General features: G+C 46.3%; 1 protein-coding gene across 10 annotated transcripts in view; it reads left to right on the forward strand.

Annotated features, from left to right (window-relative positions):
- FHOD3 (formin homology 2 domain containing 3) overlaps window positions 1–27887 on the forward strand; it is a 454740-nt gene that overhangs the window by 47796 nt on the left and 379057 nt on the right. For all 10 annotated transcript variants that reach the window (XM_004752275.3, XM_004752277.3, XM_004752278.3 and 7 more), the window contains exons 2-3: window positions 11552–11658; window positions 22154–22218. In XM_004752275.3, the coding sequence (XP_004752332.1) occupies window positions 11552–11658; window positions 22154–22218 (172 nt within the window). The remainder of the gene's footprint in view (window positions 1–11551; window positions 11659–22153; window positions 22219–27887) is intronic.

Consider the following 27887-nt stretch of genomic DNA (forward strand, 5'->3'; position numbering starts at 1 on the left):
AAAAATGAAGAATGGAGTAGATAGGTTCAACTGAAAATTAGACACAGATGAAGAAAAATTAAATGATCTGGAATATAAGTCAGTAGATGATGTGAAAACCAATTTGTGGAGAGCCAAAATGGAAAATGAAGAAAAGAGCATAATAGACATAGGGTACATGTGTCTAAAATACAGGTATCAGAGTCCTAGAATGGGAGAAGGAAAATGGGGTGGAAGCAATATTGGACGAGATATGGTGAAGATTTTCCATGACCAAAAAAAAAAAAAAAAAAAAAAATGATGGTAAGCCACAAGTTCAAGAAGTGCTATAAACCTCAGGCAAGATAAATTCTAGGTAAACCAAACATAAGCACTTCATAGAAAACCAATGGAAATTATGGCAAAGACAACATTAAGAGAAATTAGATTCTCTTTAAAAGAACAACAGTAAGATTGACAGCTGATGTTTCACCTGAGCTGATGTGGGCTGGAGCGCACAGTTTGTGAGTACTCCAAGAAGATAATTGCCATTGTAGAATTCTGTATCCTCCAAAAAAATCTTTCAGAGCGAGGGTGATATGGTACCAAAAGTACAACAAAAGAAAAGTAAATTGTGTTTTATCAAAATTAAAAGCATTTGTGCTTCAAAGGACAACCTCGAGAAAGTGAAAAGACAACCCACAGGGTGGGAGAATATTTTGCAAATCACATATCCAAAAAGGGACTTGTATCTAGAATATATAACTCAACAACAAAAAGGGAAATAATCCAATAAGAATGGGTAAAGGATTCAAATAGGCATTTCTCCATAGAAGATCCCCAAATGACCAATAATAAATATGTGAAAAGATATAATCATTAGCCATCAGGGAAATGCAAATCAAACCCACGGGATACCACTTCACATTCATTATGATGGCTATAATCTAGAAGCAAACAAGTGTTTGGTGGAATTATGGGCCATTTGCAACCTTCATGCATCACTGGTGGGAATGTAAAATGGTGTAGCCTGTTTGGAAAACAGTCTGGCAATTTCTTAAAAAGTGTACCCAAGTGAAAATATATGTCTATGTAAAAAGTTATACAGAAATGTTCATGGCAGTTCATATTAGCCAAGAAGTGGAAACAATTCCAACGTCTATCAACTGAACAATGAGTAAATCAAGTTTGCTATATCCATGCAGTGGAATATTATTTAGCAATAAAGGGAATGAAATATTATAATATGGATGAACCTTGAAAACTTTACACTAAGTGAAAAAAGCCAGCCACAAATCACTACATATTGTGTGATTCTATTTATGTGAAATGTCTAGAATGGGCAAATCTTTTAAGACAAAGTAGATTAGTGGTTTCTGGGGGCTAGTTGGGGGTGTGATTGTGGGAATGAGGAGTTACAGCTAATGGATATGTGGTTTCTTTTTTGGGTGATGGGAATATTTTAAAATTGATTGTTGTGATGGAGGCACAATTCTGTGGATCTACTACAAGCTGGGGAATGGTACACTCTAAATGAGTTATAGGATATATGAATTGTATCTCAGTAAAGCAGTTACCGAAAGAATGGAGGTAAAGTAAGGATTTTCCAGAAAATAGGAGCTGAAGAAATTTGTTGCCAGCATACGCTCCCTAAAGAAATAATAGAGAGAGCTCCTCACGCAGAAGGACATTATCACAGATAGCGGCGCAGAAATGCAGGAAGGAATGAAGATCAAGAGAAAAGGTAAATGTGTGGATAAATTTAAATGAATACTGACTGCTCAAAATAATACCAGGTCACAGGGTTCGAAATATGTTTCCTAATATCTCAAAAGGTATAGACCATATTAAAATGGTCTAGTGCCCTTAAATTGTCTGGGAAGTGATAATGTTCATTTTTAGTAGGTACTTCTGACTCAGGAAGCCATGTGATTATCTGTAGGGTAAATTACTGAAAGAATTAACACAGGTGGGTACCTAAGAGTAAATACAATAATAGAAAAATAAAAAGGATATATGGAGTAATAAAGAATAGGAGATTGATCCAAAAGTCGGCAAAAAAGGAGGAAAAAGGAAACTAGAATGTGTAGATTTGAACCTAAATAGCAACAATCACTTTAGGTTAACAGACTTTGGTTAAATACTTGTATTAAAACACTGAGATTGACAGAGTGGATTAAAAAAAACCCAAACTCTGTTCTCCTTAAAAGAGACACTTCATATATATACATACACATGTGGGTCCCAAATGTTGTAAGTGAAAGACGGGAAGACGGTAAACCATGTGGTGCTAACCTCATGAAAGTGGTCTGGTTGTCCTAGCAACAGATGATGTCATGTTTAAGGTCAGTAACATTCCTGGAGATAAGGAGGGAATCTCATACTCCTAAGAGAGTCAGGCTACTAGGAAATAGCAATCAATCAGTTCTATATTGACCAAATTAAAAGGAAAAAGGAAATTCACAGCTGTAGTGGGTGATTAATACGCCTCTAATAGAACGGGCAGGTTATTAAAAGCAGTGAGGATAGCTGAGAATCCCACTTAACACACTGTGGCTATTGAGGACATATCCATTTCATTTACTGGGCCATAGGTGAGTTTTGAGAAATTTCAAAGAATTAAAATCATACAGAATATATTTTCTGACTACAGAAAAATTAAACTAGAAATCAACAATAAAAAAGATACTTAAAGATCTGTTTAGAAAGATTTTATTCATTTATTTGAGAGAGAGAACAAGAGAGCACAAGCAGTGGGAAAGGGAGAAGCAGGCTCCACACTGAGCAGGAAGACCCATGCTGGGCTCCATCCCAGGACCCTGAGATCATGACCTGAGCTGTGGGCAGATGCTTAACCCACTGAGCCACCCAGGCGCCCCTACTTGAAGATCTTCAAATATTTGGGAAGTATGGAACACATTTCTGAATAACCCATGGATCAAAGAAGAAATCCCAGTGGAATTTAGGAAATTTTGTGGACTGAAGATAATAAAAATACGAAATATGGCATATCAGATATTGTGGGCTGTAGCTAAACCTGACAAAGAGAATTTTAGTCTAAAATGCACATAATTGAAAAGAGAAAAGACTGACAATCATAAGATCTTGGATGCTAGAAAAAAAGCAGCATATCAAACACAAAGAATGTAGAAGGAAGGAAATTAATGAGATTAAAAAAACTTAAAATGGTGTAAAAGCAATATAACGAAAAGATTTTTCCTTTGGAAAGAATAATAAATGAATGAGGAGCCTTCCCTAAACCGTGAGAAAAAGAGAAAGCACAAGTTAGCAATATCAGGAATGAAAAGGAGATACCATTTTAGATCTTCAAGATACAAAAAGTTAGCTGTTATCCTTAGATACACCAGTACGGTTGTGAGACCTCAACTGCCATGTTTGCATTTACACCTGAACCTCCGAACTGGTAATTTTCTAGATTTAGTAGATTTCTCTATTCAGTGTCTCCTCTTGTTTTAGGTGTAACGTGTTAACAACAAAACCCCCAATTCTATCCTGTCTTGCTGTCCACAAGAGCTTTCCTTCTCATGTTTCTCATGTTTGTAAAAGGTATTACCAATAGATATTAATTTGCTCAAACAAGAAACTCAAGATTTTGCTTCTCTCTCTCTTGGGTACCCCTGCATCTGATCAATCCCCATGTCCCTCTTGCTTTGCCTTCTCCCTTCCCCTTTCTGTCCATGAATCAGCCCTTTCTCTCCTTTCTCTCCGTTCCCACAGCTTTCACCATTGTCCAACCCCCCCTTCAAATCCTTCCCTGGCATCTTCATTTGTCTTCTCCCTTCCATCCCCACATTGCAAAGCTGGTCCTTCATGCGTCCCTTTACAAACATTGCATGGCTTCCCATTGCCCTAGAATCAATCCTAAACTCTCCTGCGGCCAGGATATCTTTTTTTCCAGAGCCCTTGGCTTCCTTTTTTCAGAGTCTTTACTCCTCACACTCCTTCTCTGGAAGGGCTTTTGCATCCGTTAGCTCCCTGCTCCCCAAACCTGTCCTACAATGAAAACCGCAACAGACACAACAAAGGTCACAAACTCACTGTCCTTCTCATTTCCCTGAACTACGACCAGCTGTTTGGGGATCAGCCCCATGTACAGGCGTGAGTGCTGCCAGGGCTGTCCTGATCGTGGTCGGCTCCCTAGGACATGGCACGGTGTCTGTCACAGAGAATGAGCACAGGAAAGGATTATTAACCTGCATGAAGGAATGGATTATTGTAATGGATCATATATAATCCTGAAATTTAGTGCTGATACTGTTTTTCAAATTGACTGAAGTGAAACAGAAAATGGAAAAAGGTAACTGTAAACACGAGCAGATATTCCAGCCTCTTTCAGAGAGGTTAATGCGTTCTTGGTTATTTATTTAATGATAAAAAAGTCTTTAAAAATAATTCAAATATTTACCAGATTATCACATCTCCTCGGCTTGAGCTCTTAATGGGAAAAATCTTGCCTTTGTCTTTCGTGTAGACTTTGGCAGAAGCCCTGGCCTTTGGTTGGTGAGCTGTACGGTTTTGTTGACTTAAATAGAAACCTGGAAACTGCCTAAATCAATTTCAGGGCATTGCTTCTCTCACTGAATTTGGTGGCCACAAATAACATAACTTACTAAAGCTTTCCAAGGAAGTAAAATCTAGCCTCTTTCCAAGTAAATGCGTTCATATGATTTCATAACCTATATATGCTGGATCTTCAAAAATATCCTTGTACTTTACCCTAAAACATTTATTAAAGTACCTGTGATGTATTCATTGTTCCAAAGAAGTTAAATGGGCACCTAGGGATTTAAAAGTTTGAGTAACGTTTGTTGGGGCTAGCCAGTAGGATCTATTTTCTTCTGATATTATGTAAATCCGTTTCATTTGTTTTTTCTCTAAGGAAATGGACTGGTAGATGAAACAAATCATTTTTCATTATGAAATGTATTACATATACAAAGGAATAAATGTGAAAGGTTTGTATGGTTTGAAGGACAGTGAAACACATGCCACGTCTTCACTACCCATCTTAGGAAATGGCAGAGGGCAGCCAAGATGTGCATGCCCTCCTCTGTCTCGTCCCAATGCAGTGGTCTGTGTGGGTTGTGGGAGAACCAGAGCCCATAGATGCTGGAATGGCTGAGCCTGGGTTTTGTCAGATTTTATTAAGAAATTATAGATGGACCTTATGGCACTGCTTACTGGAAAGCTCTCTTTCCTACTTTATTTATTTATTTTTTTTGCTTGTCACCTATGTCTAGTTCCTTGTCTCTGCTGCTTTTAGAAGGAACCACAAAGTTTAAAGAAGCCGTAAGCTTCGTGGCTGCCAAAGAAGAGAACACCATTTGAGGGGGAAACAGGCGTAGTGTTTAGACCTAATGAATGCAAATGTGCTGTCCACTTTTCACTGCTCTTTGAGCTGGGATGAGCCTAAAAGGGGGCCACCCAGGGAGCTCCCTGTCAGCCTGCCCTGGAGAGAGATGGGACCCAGAGTCATGCTTCGTTTCTGAGCCCATAGTGGGGCTGGCTTTGTGTGTGGTCAGTGCAGTCTGAAGAGCCCTGTGCTTGAAGGTGCTATCTTGCGAATCTTCATGCTTTCATCTTTTAATGTGCATTTTGTACAGTGGGACGATGGAACGTGCTCTAAGGGCTCAGATCCACAACCCATGTGCTGTTTTACCTTCTGCTGCCTCCTTATCTCCCTGGGAGGGATTCTCAGCTGACTACTCTCCCACTCCTTGATGCTCCCAGACTTTCCACCCAGCATCTGCTGTTGTCCTCTGTCCCAGGTAGGGACTTGGGGAAGGACATGCCTGCTCTGTGGCCTCGGAGGACTGGGCATTGTGGTGGCATTCGTGTACTGAGCTGACAGTGTCGTGTGCGTTTGGTGGCACCTTGGGGATGAGAGCCTGTCACCCATCACCAATCCAGGCGCTGAGCACTCTTAAGTGTGAACTTGAATTTCCTGGGGGCTGCATGTCTGCGGTGGTGTGAGGTGGTTGACCCTGGGAGGGGGAACTTGACCTAAAGCAACAATCATAAGACGTTGATCCCAGGTCTATGGGTCTACTGGGTGGTTCTTCTGGTTTGGGCCAGTTTGGCTGACATCTGCCGGGCTCTCTTGTGTCTGTCATCAGCTGGTGGATCATCTGGAGGCTGATGACCCACGTTGGCCTCCCTTAGTGTGTAGCAGTTGGCAGGGTGTCACAGGGGCAGTAATAGACCGACAGACGTCATGAAGGCTGGCTATCCCCAGCTACTTCCGGCGCTGGCAGAGTTCCAGGAGCATTAAGAGCGGACAGCCCTAGGGGAACAAGTACCTTTCAGGTCTCTACGGTGTCACATGTGTTGCTCAATTAGCCAAAACAAGGCATAGGCCAACCCGGATTCTAGGCGTAGAGGAAAAAATCCAGCTCTTGATGGAAGGAGCCACAAAATCATACTATAGGCTGTGCGGATACAAGGATGGGAGGAACCAATCAAATGACGTCAGCAAATGATATTTTAGCTTTCATTTTTCTTCTCTTGAAAATCATCCTATGTGTTCCCACTTCTGAACTATTACCAAAATTAGCTTAAAGGATAGCCCTTGTGTATATTTATAGAACAGTTCCGTGCAAATTTATTTTATTGCCTAGCCTAAGGATCACTGTGGACCCACTGGCCAAACCAAGGTAATCATTAAACCACCCCAGGAACATGCATGCTACTTCACTGGATTAAGGAAAGAAAAGAACATAGAAATCAAGACGTGACCTCAGCCTTGTCTTAGTTCTTTTTTTTTTTAACCCTCCTAGGATGGTGAGTCTGCCTTTTCTTTTTGAATGCCCTGTCTTTGTAGGAATAGTCAAGAGAACCTGAGAGTGGCCTTGTGGAGCGCACCTGTGAGGGGTGGATGGCCGGCTTTAATGGTATGCAGAGGTGGGGTGACACAAAGTCCTGGAGCCCTCCTGTGGCTCCGTGGCCGACCCCCTCCTGAGCACTCTGCCCCCTCACCAGAATCCTGGCCACATGTTCACAGCTGGATCTGAAGTCTCCCTGCCACACCAGTGTCACCGCCACTGGCCTTCCCTGTCCGCTGCACTCTGCAACAGCCCTGTAACGGTATCTTCCCATGGGGCTCCCCGCTTTGTCTCATGTCCTGCGGTGCCCGACAGGGTCCTGGCCACCGCACGGAAAGCCAAGAAAAGAGTGCGGGGAGCATGCTGCCAGGGGATCAGGGCCGACGTGAAAATTGTCGGAGTCAGGAAATTCCAGGGCCCTCACGTCACTCAGGAAGACGGTTGACTTGAGCGGCCAAGGGAGGAGATCGGGTTGCCTCGGTGGAAGTAGGAACGGAGGTTCCCTGTCGGGCGCTGGTCGGGCAGGGAGGTAGGTGCCTGCGTCCTCTGTGGAGGTGAAGCTGGGAGACTTCTGTGTGACCCTTTAGGACAGCCCGGGCGGCATGAACGTTGACTCACTGCCTGTTCGCATGGTGCGTTCTCTTGGAACAGGTATCCCGACAGGACTGGAGAACGCATCGAGGGAACTCACCAATTTGCTTTTAAAGTGATCCCTAAAGCTGACCCTCCTTTAGGGGTTTTCATGGTTTCCATGCGTCCCTCCAGCAAAGAAGCCCTTTCTTCCAACTCCTTGGCCCATGGGATGGTTTAAATATTAACCTCCCATGTACTGATGAGCTGGGGCCTGGGTGGTGGCGTGGAGCAGGTGGTGTGCGCTGCCTCGTGGGGTATCTTCACAGGCTGCCCGTGTGGTTGGGACCCCTGTGGTGCTTGCGCATCTCGGCTCACTAAACGCTGTGACGTCTGACCTTGACCCCCTTCCCATAGCTCTCCTGTGAGGACGCCACACATTCTTCCTGACAGATTAAAAGGCACGTAGTCATCTCCTCTGGTTTAGTTAACTAACACGAGCACAGATTGCCCATCTGTTAATTAGGGAAGCAGGGTTGTGACGCTGGGTTTGGAAGAAATGGCGGCCTTTCTTCTGGAAGGAGGACTGGGGCATTTTTATGGAGGATGCTTGGGTCGCGCGGGAGCCTGTGGCTGCTAATTATAGGGAAGGAATATGACTGAGGAGGAACTTCCACACATGATAACAGTTGGTTTAAATGGCTTTTAATTCTCTTCTGTGTTCTATTTGTGTGTTATATTTACTCAATAAAATGATCTTTGAGGGGAGGAAGCGTTTATGTGTTCCTTGGTGCCCAGCCCGTGTCTGATATATAATTTTGTTAAAATTGAACTAGGGAAAGGGTAGTAATGATGCCCTGAATGTGAGGAGAGGAATGATGAGAACAGGCAGTTCTGCTAAGCTTTTGGGATTCTGTTGCTGGAAGCCAGGGAGACTGTGGGGTGTTCTGTTGTGGTTCCGGGCTGGCCGAGAGCGTGCTGAGGCTGATACTTGGTGAATGTTGAGGAAAACCGGATATTTGTATTCGTCTCAGGCTCCTGAGAATAAAGCAGAAGGTATGGGCTGGGTATGGTGGGTAAACTGGCCACAGTTGCTGGTAAGAACAGGGCTCAATCTGCTGGTGGCCAGGGAGCCCCACCTCTGCCCCAGCTAAGGCGACCACCAAAGGCTTAGGTGGGGTGGTGAGGCGGAAAGCCCATACAGGGTCCTCAGCCTCTTATGCAGGTCCTGCTGTCTCCATGTTGGGTGCCTCCAATGAATGACATGACAGGACCAGAGGGGTGTGTGCCAGAGTTGGCCTGGGTGGCTGGAGGTGCTGAATGTCCATTCTTGGGAAATTTTATGAGCTAGTTGTTGAATGTCGCCATTATTAAAAAGTAAAGGATATAAACATACAATTAAATAAGTTATATTTAAAAAAAGCTAATAAGTCCTCAAAACATGTCACTTCCTAACTGTTGTACTGCTACTCATGAGTCTGACATCTCTTGTATCTGGTGAAAATACTATACACCGGTGGGCTTCTGTGTCTCTTTTTCCAACTCCATGCTCTGTGACTTTGGTGCTTGAAATAGGCCTTCGCGGCAGTATTTATACCACACGTACGTGCCCATTCTCCTCTCTCCATGCCCACAGCAGCACTTCCTCTCTTTCTGGCCCGAGTGTGGACCCCAGCCTCGGAATGACTCAGGCCCCCTGGAGGAGAAGCAGAAACTCTTTATCCAAAAGTCTCTTTCTCTGGCCTCATGCGATTCCAGGGCTGAGGCCAAAGGAACTGTTACAGCCTGAAGGGCTTTCATTATCCCCATCTTCTGGTCTGTTGATTATCGGTGGTATGCAAAATAAGCAACAGTGTTAGTCCTATCAACAGGACAGATCAAGTCAGTTTTCTTAGTTACTCACCTCAGCGGGGGGTCCGAGCAAGCCGGAGCTGCAGTCATTTCAGCACGAGTCATGGTTTGGTGTACTTGTTAACTGGTTCGGTTTCTCATGGAATTTTCCATCTAGGAACAATCAAGTCTGATTTCAGTCCACAGGAGACCCTTGGCCCAGGAGATGCCTTCTGCAGGAAATCCTTCCTGTCGGCTGCTTCCGCAGGCTGGGGGAGGCAGCTCCCCTGCGTGTTCCCCCCAAACTCGGGGTGCACCTTTTACACCGCAGGACAGTGAGTTTGGCCAATGGGACCATCGGGTTTAAATGCTTTCTCAGATGAGATGATCCATCTGCAAAGCGCCAAGCAAGAATGCTGAAGCATTCACCAGCGCGCCTTTCGTAGCTAAGGGGAGTGGTTTGTTATTAGAGAAATAAAACAAGTGAATCAAATGGGATTAACCCCTTCAAGTGATTTAGCTAGGTATTTCTTACAAATAATTAAAAAAACAAAACAAAACCCACAAATTCCTTTCATTCTGTTGAGGATAACTAGAAACAGGAACTGCGGGGGTCTCTACAAGAATTAGCCCCCTGTTACAGATGCCAATTCTAACCAGTCAGCGGTCTATGTTTCTCTTGTTGAGATAATAAGCAAAACCTTTCCATCCAAAGAGACCAATTCCTTGTTTGAAATCCCACTTACAGTGGGAGGATTTTCAGGCATTTATCCAGATGTTTTAAGGGAACTAAATATTTGCCTTTGTTTTCCCCCAATCTCCTGTCATTTTGGAGTAAGAGCCATCACTCATCGGGTAGGTGAGCACTAAGCACCACACTTCTGGCCCAAGAAATGAAGCATGAAGTTGGATTTCCTCATCATGTTAATCTTCAGTAAAATTATTTTCTTGTGTGTGTGGGTTTTTTTTTTTTAATTTCCTGTATTTTCAAGTGTATCGATCATTCTAAATGTCATACAGTGCTGACGGCCGTAACAACCTCACAGTCTTAACAATTTGCCACAGCAAAGGCTCATGTCTTGTACTCTTGTAACTAACCAAGGTGTGTAGTAGACTCTGGCAACAGGATACTCTCTTCCATGCAGGGATTCAGGAACCAGAGTTTCTCCTAGCCGGGGCTCTGCTGGTTTCCAGACTCTGGAGTCCTCCTCCGGCTTCTCTGCCTCTAGGTGTGTGGGGATGTTAAGGCCAGGCCTGTTGGGGGCCTTTTTTTTTTTTTTTTTTTAAAACTTTCTCTCATATTCTATTGGTCAGGCCTCAGTTACGTGGCCATTAGCCCTGCTGTAAGACTGGGATGTCTGCTCTCAGGGCCCTAAGGGAAAAGGGAACGGGGTTGGCAAACTTGTGGCATGGTCTTGGCCATACCAGAACACTACACATGACACATACTGCATTTTGCAAGCATGGTATTTTCAAGCCCTTCATAGGTTTGTGGCCATAGAGAGGATGCAGAATGGCATAGGGATCAAGAGTTAGGGATCAACACAAACTACCAGCATCCAGATCCCAGCTCCACTATTCCCCAGGTGTGACACTGGGCAAGTAACTTAGTCTTTCTCTGTGTCTTAGCTTCGTCTTTGTAACATGGGGAGGACAATAGAAGTTAATAGGGATTGTGTGAGAATCAAATGATGTAATCTATGTAAAATGCTTAGAATTAAGCATGGGACATAATTAAGAGCATGTCAGTGTTAAATAATTTTAAAAATAGTAAGACTAGTAACAAAAAGACCTAATGTCTTCTTTGGTATGTTGTAATTTGAATATGGTGTCATTCAGATAGAGAACATTTCAGTTCAACTGTAAAAAGTGTTTATTGAGCAACTACTAATTGTCATGTACCAGGTAAGACCATAGAATCTGAAGGAGTAGGCTTTTCACTGAATCAAAGGAAATGGCATGTTCTGCCCACCAGGTTTGCCTTTTAGACTCTGTGACTCAATCTACAGTCACATCAGCATTGTGATTTTGGTTTCCACTCCCTAATCCTCCATGGCTTATTTCTGGGTTCCTCAGAGTGGAAAGTGACACCGGTGTCAAAGGGCTCTTTCTCCTCCCCCGTCCCCTGGACCCTGTCAGTGCCAATCCCTTCAGAGGCATCATTGCTGTTTGGTCACTGTGTCATGTGCTCCCAGTGGATTTGGACGAACCTGCTACCTCTTCCAATTATGATCTGAATTTCAGAATCATGCTTGATTTTCAAAAACACCTGAGGGCCCCATGAAGTGATTTCTCCGTCCAAAGTGCACATCCCAGGAGCAGGCTGGGCTTAAAGGCTCTTTCTCTTGCAGCTGGATGACTGTACACTGCAGCTTTCCCACAATGGCGCCTACCTGGACTTGGAGGCCACCCTGGCAGAGCAGCGGGACGAGTTGGAAGGCTTCCAGGATGATGCTGGGTAAGAGCGACAGTTGTCCCTGCTGACTAGTCCAAACTGTCCAAGATACAGAGATATGGGGGTACATGAAGACCTTAAAATACTTGGAAGAAACCACGGTAGCTTTGACCTTCTCTGCACTCACAGTCACACAAGAGAAGGGAGACGCAGGCGACTGACCGGCAGTCATTGCAATCCCTTTTGCATTTTGAGTCATTCTTCTTGACAAGACCACTCAGGGGCAGAAAGATTTCTGGTATAGTATAATCAATCACATTCTATTGACCTTCTAAGTTTTTTTTTTAAACCAAATATAATTAAATTAATGTTTTTTAGTAGTTTTGACTATTTTAAGCATTGTTTTTAAGGATAACTTCCTGGATATTTCATTTCCTTGGCAGATGTCCTAGCATATTTTTTTTATACTATGTCACCTTTTGAACTCACAGTAGTGGAGAGAATGATTTGTGATGGTATTAATTAACATCCAGTTACTTTTAGCCTACATTTAGAACTGCTTAATACTTCTGATTGCTGTGAATCTGAATAAAGTGATAGACATAAAAAAAAAATCAGGTGGTCAGAAAGTCAAATCACATATAAATCACATATAAACATACAGTCAGCTCTTCCTGCGTTTATTTGGTTGTTGAAATAGCCTTTTGATTGGGGGCCCCCTGCCTTTCTGTCCTCATCCATTCAAAACCAGGTGTATCTCTGATTTCATCACCTTCCTCCTTAGAAACCTTCAGAGATTCCCTGTTGCTTTCCAAATAAAGCTTAGCTGTCTTAATCTGGTGTTCGAGGACCTCCCCGAAGGTTGCTTTAAAACTACCTTGCCTGTATTGAAAATAGATTGCACCCAGGTGAATCTTATCTGGGAGTGCTGATTCTTCATGAGAGGCTCAAAACTGAGGGAAAATGGAAACCTCCTTAGTGTTAGTTTCCTACCTGATTCTAGTATTTACGATAGTTTGCTGGGTTTTCCTTACACCTGCCACCGTTCATGGTGCTTTCTCTTTTAATTGTTCTCTCCCTTAGTTGTCTGCTGCTAAAGCTCTAGTAGGTCAGTACTGGGCTTGTCTGATTATCTGTCATCTAACATTTTCTCAACACATTAAATGTGCTTACTGAACATTGGTAGTCAAGTAAATGGCAGGATCTCAGAATGGATTCCTGAATAACAGGACCATGAACACTAAGGCCAAGTTCCTTGGTAGGAACCAACAAAGTTTTCTGAGGACCCAATGGGAACAGATCCTGGAAACTACCATACGCTATGCACACACTCATTATTAGGTCACACCAGATTCTACTCATCATTATTAAAAACAAAAACATTAGATTGATAGACTTGGGACAATTCCATTGCTAGTTTTTACTGACAATGATAATCCTTTATATAAGATGTCAGAATTCAGGCTGGATGACAGTCTAAGTGGATGATTTCATGGCTCATTGATTAAGCGTGCACCAGTTGTGTTATGAGTAGATTATTATCAACCTGAAAAATATCTCTACTGGTGTTACAGTTGGAGACCATGCCCTGTTCGATTTTTTTCTTTCTTATCAGAATTCAAATGATTTGGAGATGGGAGCTTAGTGGAGGAAAAAAAGCATCACTACATTAGATAGCAGTAGTAAGAGTTGAGGGTGAGGAAGAAAGGGGCACCTGGGTGGCTCAGTCGGTTAAGCATCTGGATCTTGATTTCTGCTCAAGGCATGATTTCAGGGTCCTGGGATTGAGCCCTGCTCTGTGCCGGGCTCTGTGCCGGGCATGGAGTCTGTTTGAGATTCTCTCTCTCCCTCAGCCTCCCCCCTGCCCCACCCCCAGCACGTGCACACTCTCTCTCTAAAAGAGAAAATTCAAGCGCGGAAGAAAATAACCTTTCTGGAGCGCCTGTTGTGCCACTCACAATACCAGGCACCTTATTCACGGTCTGTTTATTTAATAGTTCACTCTCTTAACAGTCACGTGAGTGGATTTCATTGTTTCTTCTTCATCTGAAACAACTGAGGGTCAGGAGGTAAATTCCACATCGAGGGAGAGAGAGCCAGGAGCTGGGAGAGCCAAGTATGAACACAGATGGACCCGATTCCAAGTCTGTACTCCCCTGACCCTCCCAGAGGTCCTGGACAAAGGCGTTTTGGGTTTATTCAGGAAGTATGTTGGCGCCTTTGGTGATGTAAGTTTGGTTCATGCAAGGACACCATCGGTCCCAGGCTAAAATGCCGGATTTGGTTCAAAGAGCACTCAAGCATGCTGCACAGTGGCTCCGGGGAGGATGCATTTGCGGCCATCACCTGGCACTGTCGGCATCGGCATCCTGGTGCTCATAGTCCCTCCAGCCATTCCTCAAGGGCGAGGTACCCGGTGGTGAGCTCCCTAGAGGAAACCCTGGGGCTTGCTTCCTCACTCTGTTCCTTTGCGAATCATGACCTGGCCGTGGGTCCATCTGATAGGTGCAACCTTGACTCATTTCTGCACCTGCACCTACGATGGATTACAGCAAGAGGAGAAGGCAGGACTCCTATGTGGGCAAGTGTCCACCAGAGAAGGTAGCCAGACCCTGCTGGGTAGCCCTGGTTTTGACAAGTGGGCCCCAAACTCACCCCAGAGGGGGCTTTATGTCTTTGCCAGAGTCCTGGTTTGTGGTGACCTTCCCACCTTGTCCTTTGGAGTGTACTCAGGATGACACTCCTTTTTGTCCGGAAGAGTATTAAGATGCTAGCTTCACTGACCACTGGTGGGGTGGCCCCTCTGCCCCTGGCCTGGGTTGCAGAAGACAGATCGGGGTGATGCTGTCCTGACCTTGCTGGGTCCTCTGTTCCCCCTGGGCCACTTACTGCCATTGAGCCCCAGCAGCGTATGACAGCTTGCTGGGAGCTGGTTGGAAGTGGCCAGCAGGCTGAGCCTTCCTGCACAAGTGGGTGGCGTCTGGCCACATCTGCCATGTCATTTGCACCGAGTGTCCCTCCCAAGTCCTCCCCTAGCACGGTGGCATTTGGCAAAGTCGTATGCCTGAGAACTCTTGTCTCCCACGAATGGGAGTTAAAATATAATTTCTTTCCAGTTAAGAAATGCCCTTTTGAGGCATGAAAAGGACACATAAAACCATTCTTTCCTCTTGATTTATTTGTGTGAGCTAAAGCAACAATCTGCTAATGTCGTGACCAGAGAATGACAACGTGTGGCAGGCCGTGTGCAAATGGTGGTGTTTTTTTGCACAGGGTGTTCTGAGAGAATTTTCCTTGCTGGAGGAGTTCCTTTGTTCTTGTCCATTACCCGGCTCTCTTATGCCAAGACTAAAAATTAACTCACTCCTTCTTTAGAGTTATCACTTAAGCTATAGCTAACCGAGAAGAGGAGAAAGACCTTGAAAAGTAGAAGGACAAAGCAATTATTATGCTACCAAAATGGAGCCAGGTCTATTTACTGCCTTCCAAGGCCAGGGAAATTAGCCACCATACCATGGGGCCCAGAACCAGAAACTTCCAGCCCTCTGGGCGATTATTCCTGTCCCTTTCTTGCGTGTCCTTGTACAAGCCACTTTATCTCTGATAGGAGTTTATGAAATTTATTTGTAAAATAAGGACAATTCTACCCAATTCCATTTACACCCCCATGTCAGCAGGGATGCCAGCAAGGTCTCTGCAATGGAGGGGAGCACGGCGGGGGGCAGCATGGCCTAATGGTTAGGGACATGGGCTTTGCAATTAGCCTCATGGCTGTGTGACCGTAGGGATGCTACTTCCCCTCTCTGAACCTCAGTCTCCTAGTAACTGGGGATAATCCTAATACATCCTTGTTGGGCAGTTGTGAGGAAAAAAATGCAATGATGTATAGTATAAATCAGTAAGCCGGTTCCCAGCATATAATACAAACTTGAAAGTAGTAGCCCTTACTATAACTCAAGAAGCGTTTGAGAAGTAGATACTCTGGAATGGGAATCACTGGATTCTAGACCTGGAGGGGTCCATACAGCCAAGCGCTCTGAAAGCTCATTTTAGTTAAGGAAACCAAGGCTGCATCCTTGCCCGCAGGGCAGAGCTGGGCCGGAGAGCCCAGGCCCCTTTTTTGCTTATTTCTACCTCTTCTGCCTCCGAAAGAAAACCAGGGGCAGCTGAGGGGCACAGGGTCCTGCCACTGAGGAGGTGGGTCTTGAAGTTAGCCCTGGGGACAGTGGCCTTGCAAGATCGAGGGGGAGGGGGCTGTCTGAAGGAGCTTGGTAGAGCTCCCAGGGGCTCTACCCTGGGACCAGTGCGGTTGTTGCATGTGGGGTGAGCGTCCCTTAGGCCTCCTGCCTTGATCTTGGTCATTTAGGGTGTTCATCTTCCCCTGCACCCCAGGGGCAGCTCTGAAGAGAGCTGCTGCTTCTCCCCATCCTGCATCGCCTGGGGTGCAGCTTACTCCTCCTCACCCCCTGTCTGCTGGCCTTCACAGGGCTATGTGTGGTGGGGAACCGGTGCAACCCTGTGGGGTGGGGAGAGCTTGGTAGTGTGTGGCTTGAGGCTTGGGCCAGGCAGGGCTGGAAAGGGCCAAACATTGCTTAGAGCCAAATAGCCCAGACAAAGCTGCCTCGAAGTGCTGGCTTCTAGGTGCCTGCTTCTAGGTGCCTGGTGTGGGGCCTGGGATCCTGGCCTCTTCAAAACTCCTCAGGTGGTCTCCTATCGGGTCAGAAACCTACAGCCTAGGTTCTCAGTGTTGGAGTGGGGATCTGCCCACCTGGGGAACTTTAACAACTTCCCTTCCTGCTCAGCTTCAGACCAATGAAGTCAGAACTTGGGGGTGGGCCCAGACGGTGCTGTTTTTTAAAGCCCTCCAGGGCTGCCTGGGAAGGCCATTCCTGAAAGTGCTCCTGGAAGTTGAGCAAGGGAGCGTGAACTCCTGTGCCAAGTGGACGGCGCGGTGGGACCGCCCTGAGTCCCCCCCAGTGCAGGTGAGGAAGCCAGTCTTCAGAAGCCCATGTGCCCCGAGGCTTCCAGCTTTGTAGTCGAAGTGCTGAGGGGCAGGGAGGGGTTGGGGAGAGCTCTGGTTGGGCTTGAACGTGCCTAGCTTCTTGGCCTGTAGCTTGTGAACCCCAAGGAACCGTGTGGGGGGGTCCATGGATCCCTGAGGTTTCTGCCTGGTTTGTGGGCACGCAGGTGGGAGAGCTCGGCAGGGAGGAGTGGAGCCCTGAAGTTGCCACGCCGGCCCCTTCTGTTTGAAAAGGGCTGGTTTTCTCCCGCACCCGGACCAACGGCCACTCTTGGTGGCTGCAGTTTGAGCCTGGCACCCCCTAAGACTGCAGACTCTTCGTCTCCTTTGCCAGTTTGTCCCAAGAGCCCCAGACAACATGCTTGCGCTCTCAGCTGAAGGTCGTCACCTGGGAGAAGAATAAGGAAAAGCTGCTTGTTGCTTCCCGTCCACACCTGAACCAGAGTCTTTCAACTCATGCAGGGCTTTTGTTTGTGTATGGCTTGGATTTTCAGGTTCAGTAAGTTTTTAGATTTGGGTTCAAAATGTAGGTGATTTTTCAATGCTGCTAAGTCTAGAAGCAGAGGAAACACGGACCAAGAGGTGACTGGATGAGGTTTCTTATCAGACAGTAGGAAGGCAAAACTACTTTTTCTTTTAAACTTGACCTATTGGGATGCAAAGAAATCTTTGAGAATCTGATGGAAGGCTGTGGAACCCTGCCCCACCTAAAACTTTGCACACCAGCCTCAGGCCAGTGCTGGGTTGCCTCTGAAATACCTGGAGAAAAGGTGCCTTGAAATGCTGGCTTCTAGGCACCTGCTTCAGAAGGTTGGTCTGGGGCCTGGATTCTTACCACTTTAAAAGCTCCTCAGGTGGTCTGCTGTTTTGGTTGGGAACCTGTAGCCTAGGTTCTTGGTGCTGGAGCAGGCACCTACACCCACCTGGGGAACTTTAACAACTTCTCTTCCTGCTCTGCTTCAGATCAATGAAATCAGAACTTGGGGTGAGCCTAGGCAAGGAGATGGTTCTGTAGGAAATCAGGAGAGAGAGCATCCATTCCCATGCTGAGGGGACAGTAGGAGTGGAAAGGCTCTAAGTACTTTCAAATGTTAGTTGTCTCACTGGACAAAGATGGCATCCCGAAGGAGTGGGTGAGCTCGGGTGGGCACTGGGCTTTAAGATGGGGGTAGGGAGTCAGAGAGACCTGTCCTACAAAGGAGGAGTCTTCCTGGAAGCCCAGTAATGGGAAGGATGGCGTGAGTGGACAGAAATTTGAGCTGGGAGGCAGCTGTCTGATGTGGCCCACTGTGATCTCAAGTACCTGAGCCTGGTGGCAGAGGAAGGCGGGGGTTGGTTTGGGGCATGTGGTAGAAGGGGAGGGTGCTGTGGCACTAGCTGACAATGGCAAAACAAGAGTAAAATGGGCACATGACCTCAGTTGGCTCATGTACAGACAGCAACTTTAGAAAATCAGTGAGGTTCTGGAGGGGGAGCCATTAGGGGAGGGAGCGAGCGTTTATACAAATCAGGTTACCTTGAACCATACTCGAGGCGTGAGGTGGCCAGGTGAGGAATGTTGGTCTGGGACCCAGGTGAAGAGTATCAAAGGCCAGAGAGGCTGCGGTGATTCCTGGAGAAAGGGAGCTGTAAACCTAAAACCTCTATTTAGAAAGATTTTGAGACAGAGAGTGGGCACGTCAGCACACCAGTTGCAGGAGAGGCAGAGGAATAGAATCTTCAAGTAGATTCCCCTGCTGAGTGCGGAGCCTAAGATCAGGGCTCAAACCCATGATCCTGAGATCATGACCAGAGCTGAAACCAAGGGATGCTCAACCCACTGAGCCACCCAGCCACCCCTAAAAGGGGTCCACCTCTGCATCCAGAGGAGTTGTTTTATTTGTTAAAATTTTTGGAAATATTTTATTTTTTTAAAGACTTCATTTAGGGGTTCCTGGGTGGCTCAGTCATGAAGCGTCTGCCTTCAGCTCAGGTCAGGATCCCAGGGTCCTGGGCTCGGGCCCCGCATCGGGCTCCCTGCTCAGCAGGAAGCTTGCTTCTTCCTCTCCCACTCCCCCTGCTTATGTTTGTTCCCTCTCTTGCTGTGTTTCTCTCTGTCAAATAGGTAAAATCTTTAAAAAAAAAAAAAAAAAAAAAAAGCCTTGGGACGCCTGGGTGGCTCAGTTGGTTAAGCGGCTGCCTTCGGCTCAGGTCATGATCCCAGCGTCCTGGGATCGAGTCCCACATCGGGCTCCTTGCTCAGCAGGGAGCCTGCTTTTCCCTCTGCCTCTGCCTGCCATTCTGTCTGCCTGTGCTTGCTCTCTCCCCCTCTCTCTCTCTGATAAATAAAATCTTAAAAAAAAAAATAGTCATTCTTTAAAAAAAAAAAAAAGCCTTCATTTATTTGAGAGTATGAGCAGGGGAGAGGGTTGGGGGGGCTAGGGAGAAGCAGACTCCCTGCTGAGTGCAGAGTCCTCTATGGGCTTTGATCTCATGACCCTGAGATCATGACCTGAGCTGAAATCAAGTCGGACACTTAGCCAACTGAGCTATCTGGGTGCCCCTTGACGTATACTTAAATAAAACCTTGAACTCCTTGTAATTCTTTTTTAATTTTTAGAATAAGCCTAACTTGATTAGCCAATATTGTCTTAATTTGTATCTTAATTTTCTAATGTCCTTTTTGTTAGGTTTTGGTATTGGTTACACCAGTTCCCTAAAAATGCCTAGACTCTTTATCCTGGGTAAGCCCTGGAGGAGGTTAGGCAGTCCTCCAGCAATGGGCAGGGGGTGCAGGTGACCATGGAGTCTGTCTTCTTTCAGCCTGGGTCTGTTTCTACCAGCTCTGTGACTTGAGGCAGTTTATGTCCTTTCTACTAGTGTTGTGTTCCTCATCTGCAAAATGGGCACAGCAGTGGTGCCCATGTTGACGGTGGGAGGAAGCAGGGATGGGGGATGGAGGAAGCTTCTGTGGACATAGCTGTCACTTACCACCACCCCCTTCAGCTGAGGCCAGTCCTCTCCTCTGCTAGGAATGCCTGGGATCTGGGGCCACCTTTCTCTCAGGTGGTTTCCACAGCCTGTGGCCCCCAATTCCACACAGGCTTTCTTCCATTGTAGGATTTCATTGTTAAGGGGCAGATGGGGAAGGAGGTCGAAATGATGAAACTATTTCAAAACAGGCCTTTATTCTGTGGTCTTGTAAATTCCCTCGGGGTTTAGCATGACCAAGCCAACTGCCTGCTTTCTCAGTGCACTAGTACAGAGAAGACGCCCCCACCAGGATGGTGCTTGTTTCTGCGCAGGTGCCTGCAATCCCAAACCACATCAAACCACACTCCCCCGCTGTGGGATGAGAGAATTCTGTGGGAAAACAGGCACGTCCTCAAAATTGGGTTTTGTAGTTGCTTGAAGCTAAAAGCAGGGCTATCAACTGGCACTCTTGAACTTTTCCAGAACTTGAGCTCTTCTGAAATCATCTGCTTGGTCATTCCATGCATTTCCCCCCATGCCTGGGCATCTAAAGCATGTACTTTTGTCTACATGCTTTATGTAGTGACTCCTAATTGCTAAAAATACGAGGTACAGAAAATCTTGAGGTCTGTGGACTCAGGGTTCACTGTTACTGATCATTAGGTTCTTGGTTCTCTGGTTCCTGCTGGTCATTCTCTTTGGTTCTCTGGTTCCTGCTCCAGGCCAGACCCCTGCCCCGCACTGAGTGAAGAAGCACCCCAGCTGGTGGTTACTGGCCCCATCCCAGAACACCCCAGAGTCTGTTCAGTCCTTCAGGTCCATGCACTTAGAGCTTTCTAGCATGATCACAAGAATTAAAGGAAGGTCAGCATCTGGATTGTCCATAGAAAGACTTGTGTGTGTGTGAAGAAAGTTTCATAGTCTGTGTTGATAGGAATCCCAGACTTGGGAAGATGGGTCAAGTGCTGTGTACTTGGGAAAAGCCCCTTGAGACTGGGGCTTACACACAGCAATTGTAAAACAATCAGATGAATAAAAACATCATAAAGGAGAGGCTCGTGGGCATCTGAAGGGATTGTGAATGCAGATTTCCTGCTCCTAAGCAGCTGCGGGGCTGGAGGCCACTGCATGCTTTTGTAGGCAATGCAAGTGGTTTTCCTTTCTCCATTTATTTTATTTTATTTTTTTTAAGAGGCTTTATTTATTTATTTATTTGACAGACAGAGATCACAAGTAGGCAGAGAGGCAGGCAGAGAGGAGAGAGGAGGAAACAGGTTCCCTACTGAGCAGAGAGCCCGATGTGGGGCTCCATCCCAGGACCCTGGGATCATGACCTGAACCGAAGGCAGAGGCTCAACCCACTGAGCAACCCAGGTGCCCCTGGAAGAGACCATTTAAAAAGCCATACTTAACCCTCTTACCGGGTCTCAAGAATAAACGTGCAGTGATTATGATGAATTCATAATCACGGTATTAGCTGTGTGCCCTGGTGAGATTTTGTTCCTTTCCCTCCAACATAACCCCCAAACCTGGAAGCAGAAGAGCACTGCCAGACTGTTCTGGAGTGGGGGCGGGGAGCCCTGACGGGGAGAGAGGAATGGCCAGAAAAGTGATGGGAGGGAACTCAGCCACCGACAGACCCCATGGGTTATCTGCTGCGGTGCTGCTGAGCTGGCTCCGTCTCCCCTTCATTCACAGGCTCTTCCCTTTATCCAACTCCCAAAGCCTTTGTTACCTTGAGGTCTCCAGGACTCCTGTTTTCTCCCAATTATCCTCCCAACTGCTGTGTGCCTTAGTCCTTCTCTGCCCAGGGTGGGGTGAGCCATATGAGGAGCAGAATGGGGGAGAAAGGTCCATCTCCTTTTCTTTTAAAGGGTTTAAGAGTGTGTGAGCACCCGTGGGGGGGGGAGGGGCAGAGGGAGAAGAAGCAGAGTGGGGAGCCCGATGTGGGGCTTGATCCTGAGACCCTGAAATCATGACCTGAGCTGAAGGCAGACACTTGACCGACTTGAGCCACCCAGGCGCCCTCCCCCATCCTGTTTTCTTAAATAAGCGAGGAGCATACAAAGGTGTGGTATACATTGGCGTGGTTGAGACTAAATAGCCTGTAAGCTCTTTGGTGAACCCCTACCCAGGGGTCAATGCTGTAACCATCTTGACTTACCATGCAGCAAACCAGCCTTGTGTGATGACCCCGCTGTGTGCCTGCCTTCTATATTCAAAAAGCGTAAAAGTGGTCGAGCAGATGTGTGTTGTTACATTCCAGGGATCCCACTGGATGGGCACGGATTTTAAGGTTTTCCCAACATGGTCAAGCATGAGCGCATGCTAACTGTGCGGATGGAAGGAGTTGACCAGACTGCACTCACAAGAAAATGTGTGTGCGGTCTCCCAGCGTCCAGCCTCCTCGTTTAGTTTTCTGTGACCTCACACTCTTTCAGGGTAGATTCTCCTTCTCCTTCCCTGCTTACCTCGAGTCTCTTGGACGTGGGTGTGCCAGAACCTTCAAGCTGACTGACAGCATGTGGGTGTCGTCGTGGCGACCGCTCTGAAACCCTTGTCTGTTTTGTCTTCCATCTCCATTAGGCGGGGCAAGAAGCACAGCATCATCCTGAGGACGCAGCTGTCCGTGAGGGTCCATGCCTGCATCGGTGAGTGACATGTGCGGAAGCGGGTACTACCATACGCCCCCCAGTGATCAGATGTGTGCTGGGAAGTGTCCTTGAAGCAATAAAATACTTAGGATACTTAGGGTTCTGATCTCTACTTGGATGAGCCCCCGTCCCAGATTGTTAGTTTAGTGAAGCCATTTCCGGCAATGGCTTCCAAAGCTGTGTTTCATGCTGACTTCCTTTGCTGTTCGGTGAGTGAATGGAGCTGGAGGCAAGACAGACTGATGAGGTTCTTTGTGGGGCAGTGTCTGTGGGACCCTCCAGCCAGTTGAAGTGCTCTTCATGTGCCATCTGGTGGCTCTCCGCAGCTCCCTGTCGGGCCGTGGGGGGTTTAGGCTCCAGGCCGCCGTCAGGTGACAGGAGGGGATCTCTCAGGTTTGCGTAGGATGGGGCATACGTAGATACAAAGCAATATGGTGTCGAGGGGATGTATTTGTGGTTCAGAATGGTTGCAAGCGGTCACATAGGAACCCCCCTGGGGCCTTTCCTACAGCCTTTTCCTGTACCTGTTGGTTTCCCCACCTACACATGTGGGGTTGAATGGCAGTTACTGATGTGAAGTAGACCAACTTGGGTGAGGCCTATCTAAAACCATGGTCTGGTTTCCTCCTGGCATTGGGCTATGTTGAGGCAAATATCTAGTGCCAAAAACAGAAGAAAATTAAAATGCACTTTATACATAGGAGTTTTTCAGATCCAAATCATTTTGCTTTTATACTAGCTTGTGGTATTAATTCAGAACTCTCATGAAGAGAGCACAAATCATTGTGTTGAGGCCTAGTCTACACCTGGAGTGTGGGGACTGAGTGGAGTGGGAAGCACGGTTTCTGGTCCTTTCCCTTCCTCTCTGCTTCCCTGTTGGAGACCCAGGCATGGGATGAGGAGGTAGCTGAACGTGGAGGGGAATCCATGGAATTTTAGGCCACCTGGTGTTACGTGTGTGAGGCCGTAAGTGTCTCCAGTGACAGTCTGACCATGTGGCTGGCGAGGAACCAGATAGCAGGTTCTTCAGCCTCAGGGCGGGAGGGTTCCTAATCTTGACAGAAACCCAGTGAGATCTGTAGAAGTTCCGCAGTTGACTGTTCACTTCTCAACTGCTGGTGGCACCGAGTGACCATGAGCCATGTACTCTAAAAATATACACTAGATATTTAATCCTTCACTTAAAAAAAAAAAACCTGCTTTACCCTGTTTCCTGTTATTTCATATATATATGAATCATGTCTACCTGAAGAAAAGGCCTGTGACCTAGGACTTCTGATAACCTCACCTTCCCCCACAACAAGATCTACAGCAAATTCCAGTATGTGCTGAATCCTTTTGGAGTTTATTGGTTGAAGAATATAGTTGATAACCTGTAGAGATTTGGGACATGAGGATGAAGTGGTATTTCCCAAGATAGTAAGGTGGTGGAAAGCATAGTAACACTAAAAATGGGTAGATCGGAATCCTAATGAACTAATTCCTTCTATGTAATTCACTTTTTGTACTTAAATATTTCAAGTGCAGGAGTTTTTAAAACCAGCCTCTAGGTTACTGACTCGCTGCACTAACTTAGGTATCCTATAGTCTCATATAATCTCTGACGAGATCGGGCGCACTCAGGGTGGTATGGCCGTAGACTCATATAATCTCTGTACCATGTAAAACACATAACTTCTCCCCATAGCACGCTGAGCACCAGGAGCCCGTCCCACACTCTCCCAGGACACGCATGCCTTCCTGCTGGAGGGATTGACGTGGGTGCTGACAGGATCAGGGGCTTTGTTCCCAAACCTCCTTAAAGCCAACTGCCCTTGCATTTGGATTGAAGTAATTGAATGAAGTCATAGGCATATATCCTATAAACTAATTCAGTAGGAGTCTTAAAAAGTCACTGCTTTGAAAATTCATTGTTTTGGACAAGATTCAGAATTGGTGACTACTAAAGCATTTGTCAACATAGGTGGGTGACAACAATTACAGAAGTTGGAGTAGTGCCAAACTGGAAGGGCTGGGGCACCTGGGTGGCTCAGTGGATTAAAGCCTCTGCCTTCGGCTCAGGTCACAATCCCAGGGTCCTGGGATCAAGCCCTGCATTGGGTTCTCTGTTCAGCGGGGAGCCTGCTTCCTCCTCTCTCTGTCTGCTTCTCTGCCTACTTGTGATCTCTGTCAGATAAATAAATAAAATCTTTTTTAAAAAAAATCTGGAAGGACTGTAGTCTTCACAAATGTCTGTTCTTGCTTGACTTCACAGAAAGTGAGATGGGAAATCCCGGACCTCCTTGGTGGAGGAGTTCATGAAGAAGGTCCACAGAGAATTCTAGTTAGTAGACCCTTATCCAAGAAAGCTCATGGCTTGAAAGTAGGTGTGAATGTGTGTCTCTACTGTGCTCTGTGCCCAGTGTCTCAGCATAAGCAAAACCAGGATGATCATGTCCTATAGCTGCACATTAAAATAAAGTCTTAAGGTGTTTAATTCTTTAAAAGGATTTTGCGCTTTGATTCTCCTCATTCATTACCTCGGCCCTACTTATGTTGAATGGAAGGGTTTGACTGTATAAAATTATCATCAGTACCTAAGAAGGCAAAGTTTTTCCTATGTAATAAAAACCTCTCTTTCTCGTACCATTGCCTATTATTGGCAAGATCTGGAATAGATTTATTATAATAGCGCTAAATATTATCCTTTGGTTATGTATAGAAAATGGAATGTATGCATCGTGTGTATGAAGTACCAACCCCCATTGTGACATATTCTTTCCCTTTCCAAGTGGCAATATTAGATGAGATTTCTTTGGGATGAAAAACCCAAACTTGGAACAATCTTCAGTTGAAATGACAAAAGAAAACATGACAGGAGGGGAGGGAACCTTTTTCACATCAGTTGGTTGAGTTCTTGTTTCTTTTCCCGATGACTTCTCCTTGCCATTCAAGCAATGGTTGAATTATCACAGGCATCGGACAATCCGTGTTCCCTTATCCCTGGCACCCATATACCATCTCCCCAGAGACCCCCTTCCCATCATGAGATTGGACTGGAAGGATCCAGGGGTTTAAAATGCTATCAACTAAATGTCTCCAAAATGATTCTTTCACCCTACAACATTTTCTCATTCACTCCTGCTTTTATTAAGTTTTTTAAATTAATGTTTAGAATCCTGCATCTACCTTTGTAGCAGGAGACTTTAAGTATTTAACTACACGTGTGTTGATGAATTGGGAGTGACATGCTGTTGGAATTCTCCAGTGTTAACTTTGGAACTCTGAACCCAATGGGAACAAGAGTGGAGTGGAGCCTTTATGGTCCGCAACTGAACAGACCTCACAAAATGTGAAGGCCGTCAGGCACTGTTTTGAAGGTCATGGCTGGCAGCCGACACAGGCCTTTTCTGATAATGCAGCAGGGCTGAAGCAGAAAGTTGGAATGAGGTCTCGGTATGGAGAGATGCTCCTCTCCACTGTGATTTTTATTTCTTTGCACAGTTTTGAGTATGACCACTTAATGTAACTTGTAGTAAACAGTGCATGACTTGCCTTCCAAATCTAGCTTCACTCCTCAGAAAAACCCGTGGTCCCATTGTAGGCATGAACTTAGATACGGACGGAAAAAAAAAAAAATCTGACGGGCATGTAAAGTCTGCATTTTTATGAGGTTAGCTAGAGAAAATAAATTTTTGGTCTCTGCAAGTGATCCTATTTCCAGACACCAGGAAAATGTTCAGAGGGCCAACTGGCTCTGATGACTCAATCTCTCTTGAAGAGAAAAGAAGTGGAAGAATTGGAGGGGTGAGGGATGGAATTGAGGATTTAAAAACAGACTTGAAGTTATTAGGGTCCTAAAGGTAATATCCGAGTGTTTGCTACTGGAGTGCTTTGGAGACATTTTTTGGACTTAAAAACCTCTGTGCTTCAGTTTTCTGGACCAGATCCTGTCTTCTCATGAAGAGAACGAACTGTCTATTGATTGCAACCCATAAGGTGGACACTTCCAAGTATCCAGCATTGAGTTAAACAAAAGGGACGATGGGCTGAAGGTTGCAGAGTGTCATTTCTATGACAGTTGTGAAGGACAACCTGGGACAAAGGGTTTTTAGAAATCTTTAGAGGCATCTCCTACAAACTTAGGAGATGATGAGATCACCCATGAGGATAGAGATGAGGTAGGCAGAAACTGGCAAGGTAGCTGAGCTGGCTAATCTCTCCATTAGGTTAGTCTCCTTGCTTGGTAAAGGTCAAATCACAGAGGACCCTTGTCGAGGTAAGAAAATCTCTTTGCATCACCCACTAATGCAAAGTGTAGTCCATTTCCAGCAACACAACAGAACAAGGCATCAGCTATAATTTGCCAGGGCTTCTCTCCTGAGCTAAGTCATGGAACTCTGCTTCTTGCTCTACTGTTTCAGTGAGGAGGTGAATGATGAATGGGGGCGGGGAGGAGACCTCATCTCAAGAAGAACCTTCTAGTGCAGGAGTGACTGAGGAGATTCATCTCACATGCTAGCCGTTTTAGAGGTGGTGGCTCCCTGGGGCATGGTGTTGAGAAGGATTCTGAGGCTGTTTGATTCTTGATGGGGAAGGGTCTTGGATCCATGCCAGCTCTTGGTGGTGGTGATGGAGGTGGTGTGAGTCTGTGGGGTAGGACTGACAGCTGAGGGGCCCCCAGTGAGATAAGTGTTCTGTCTGTATTTGAATCTTCTCTAGCTACAGTGTAGAGGGCCCTGGCTTCTGTATTCAGAAGGCAGGGAGTGGACCTGTAATCATGACCCCTGACTGCACCCTACCCTTTACCTCCTGCATTTGTTTTTGTTCTTCAATCCTTTCCTCAGGCTCTGCCTTCTTAGGCCTGTGCCTCAGCCTGGCTTGTACCCTCTTCCATCTTGCCAAGCTTTCTAACTAGGCCCAGTACCACTTCCTCTGCTTCTGAGCTTCTTTCTCCATCAGTGTTACGTTTGAGCTGGGATTTTGTGTGGCTGAGCCCTTCTGGCCCTGCAGGGAGGCCTCCCTCCAACTTTTTTTGATGTTGCACTTGCCCCTTGGGTGGGCTGTTAATTGGATTTCAATGTGGGCCTCCCTGCCTCTTGACTCTGGAATTCCCATGAAAACTAGAGGTTTCCTTCTCCAAACTGCAAAATGGCTTTTTGACCCTCTTGGGCTTCATAGCAGCTGGGTGGTATTTCTAAATTAGCCAATCAAGAGGAGGAGCCCCTTTGTAGGGGGAGGAGTGTGCTCAGACCCTGGAAGCCTGTGTGGTAACTTAGGTGTCCTGCCCCTCTGGGTGCTGGGAAGGGGAGAGGGCCCACACAGGTGCTGCTGGCCCTATGTTGTCTGAGGAGGCAGCCCCCATGCATCCCTGGGGTGACCATGGAAACCGTAATTGCAGCTGTTGTGATCAGAACACCCCCACAGTCCCTCTTTCCCCTCCTGGACCCCCCTGCCCTGCTGTGTCTGACTCCAAGACTTGGGCCTGAGCTTCTCGCTGATTCTGTTCTGCATTCCCCCAGCTGCTGCTCTTAGCCTGCTTCCGCAGACTTGAGACAGGGGCAGGGATTCCCTCCTGCCCTGTTTGTGGGTGTCATGATGGCTGAGCTCACAGTGTCCTGGCTATGTCCTTCCTTAGTGGGGTTAGGCACTGTGGGTCATATTTCCTGTTTTCTCCTTCGATGTAG

This window comes from Mustela putorius, unplaced genomic scaffold (genome assembly GCF_011764305.1).
Source record: "Mustela putorius furo isolate JIRA1106 unplaced genomic scaffold, ASM1176430v1.1 tig00003858_pilon_pilon_pilon, whole genome shotgun sequence".
In the NCBI taxonomy this organism is placed as follows: Eukaryota; Metazoa; Chordata; class Mammalia; order Carnivora; family Mustelidae; genus Mustela; species Mustela putorius.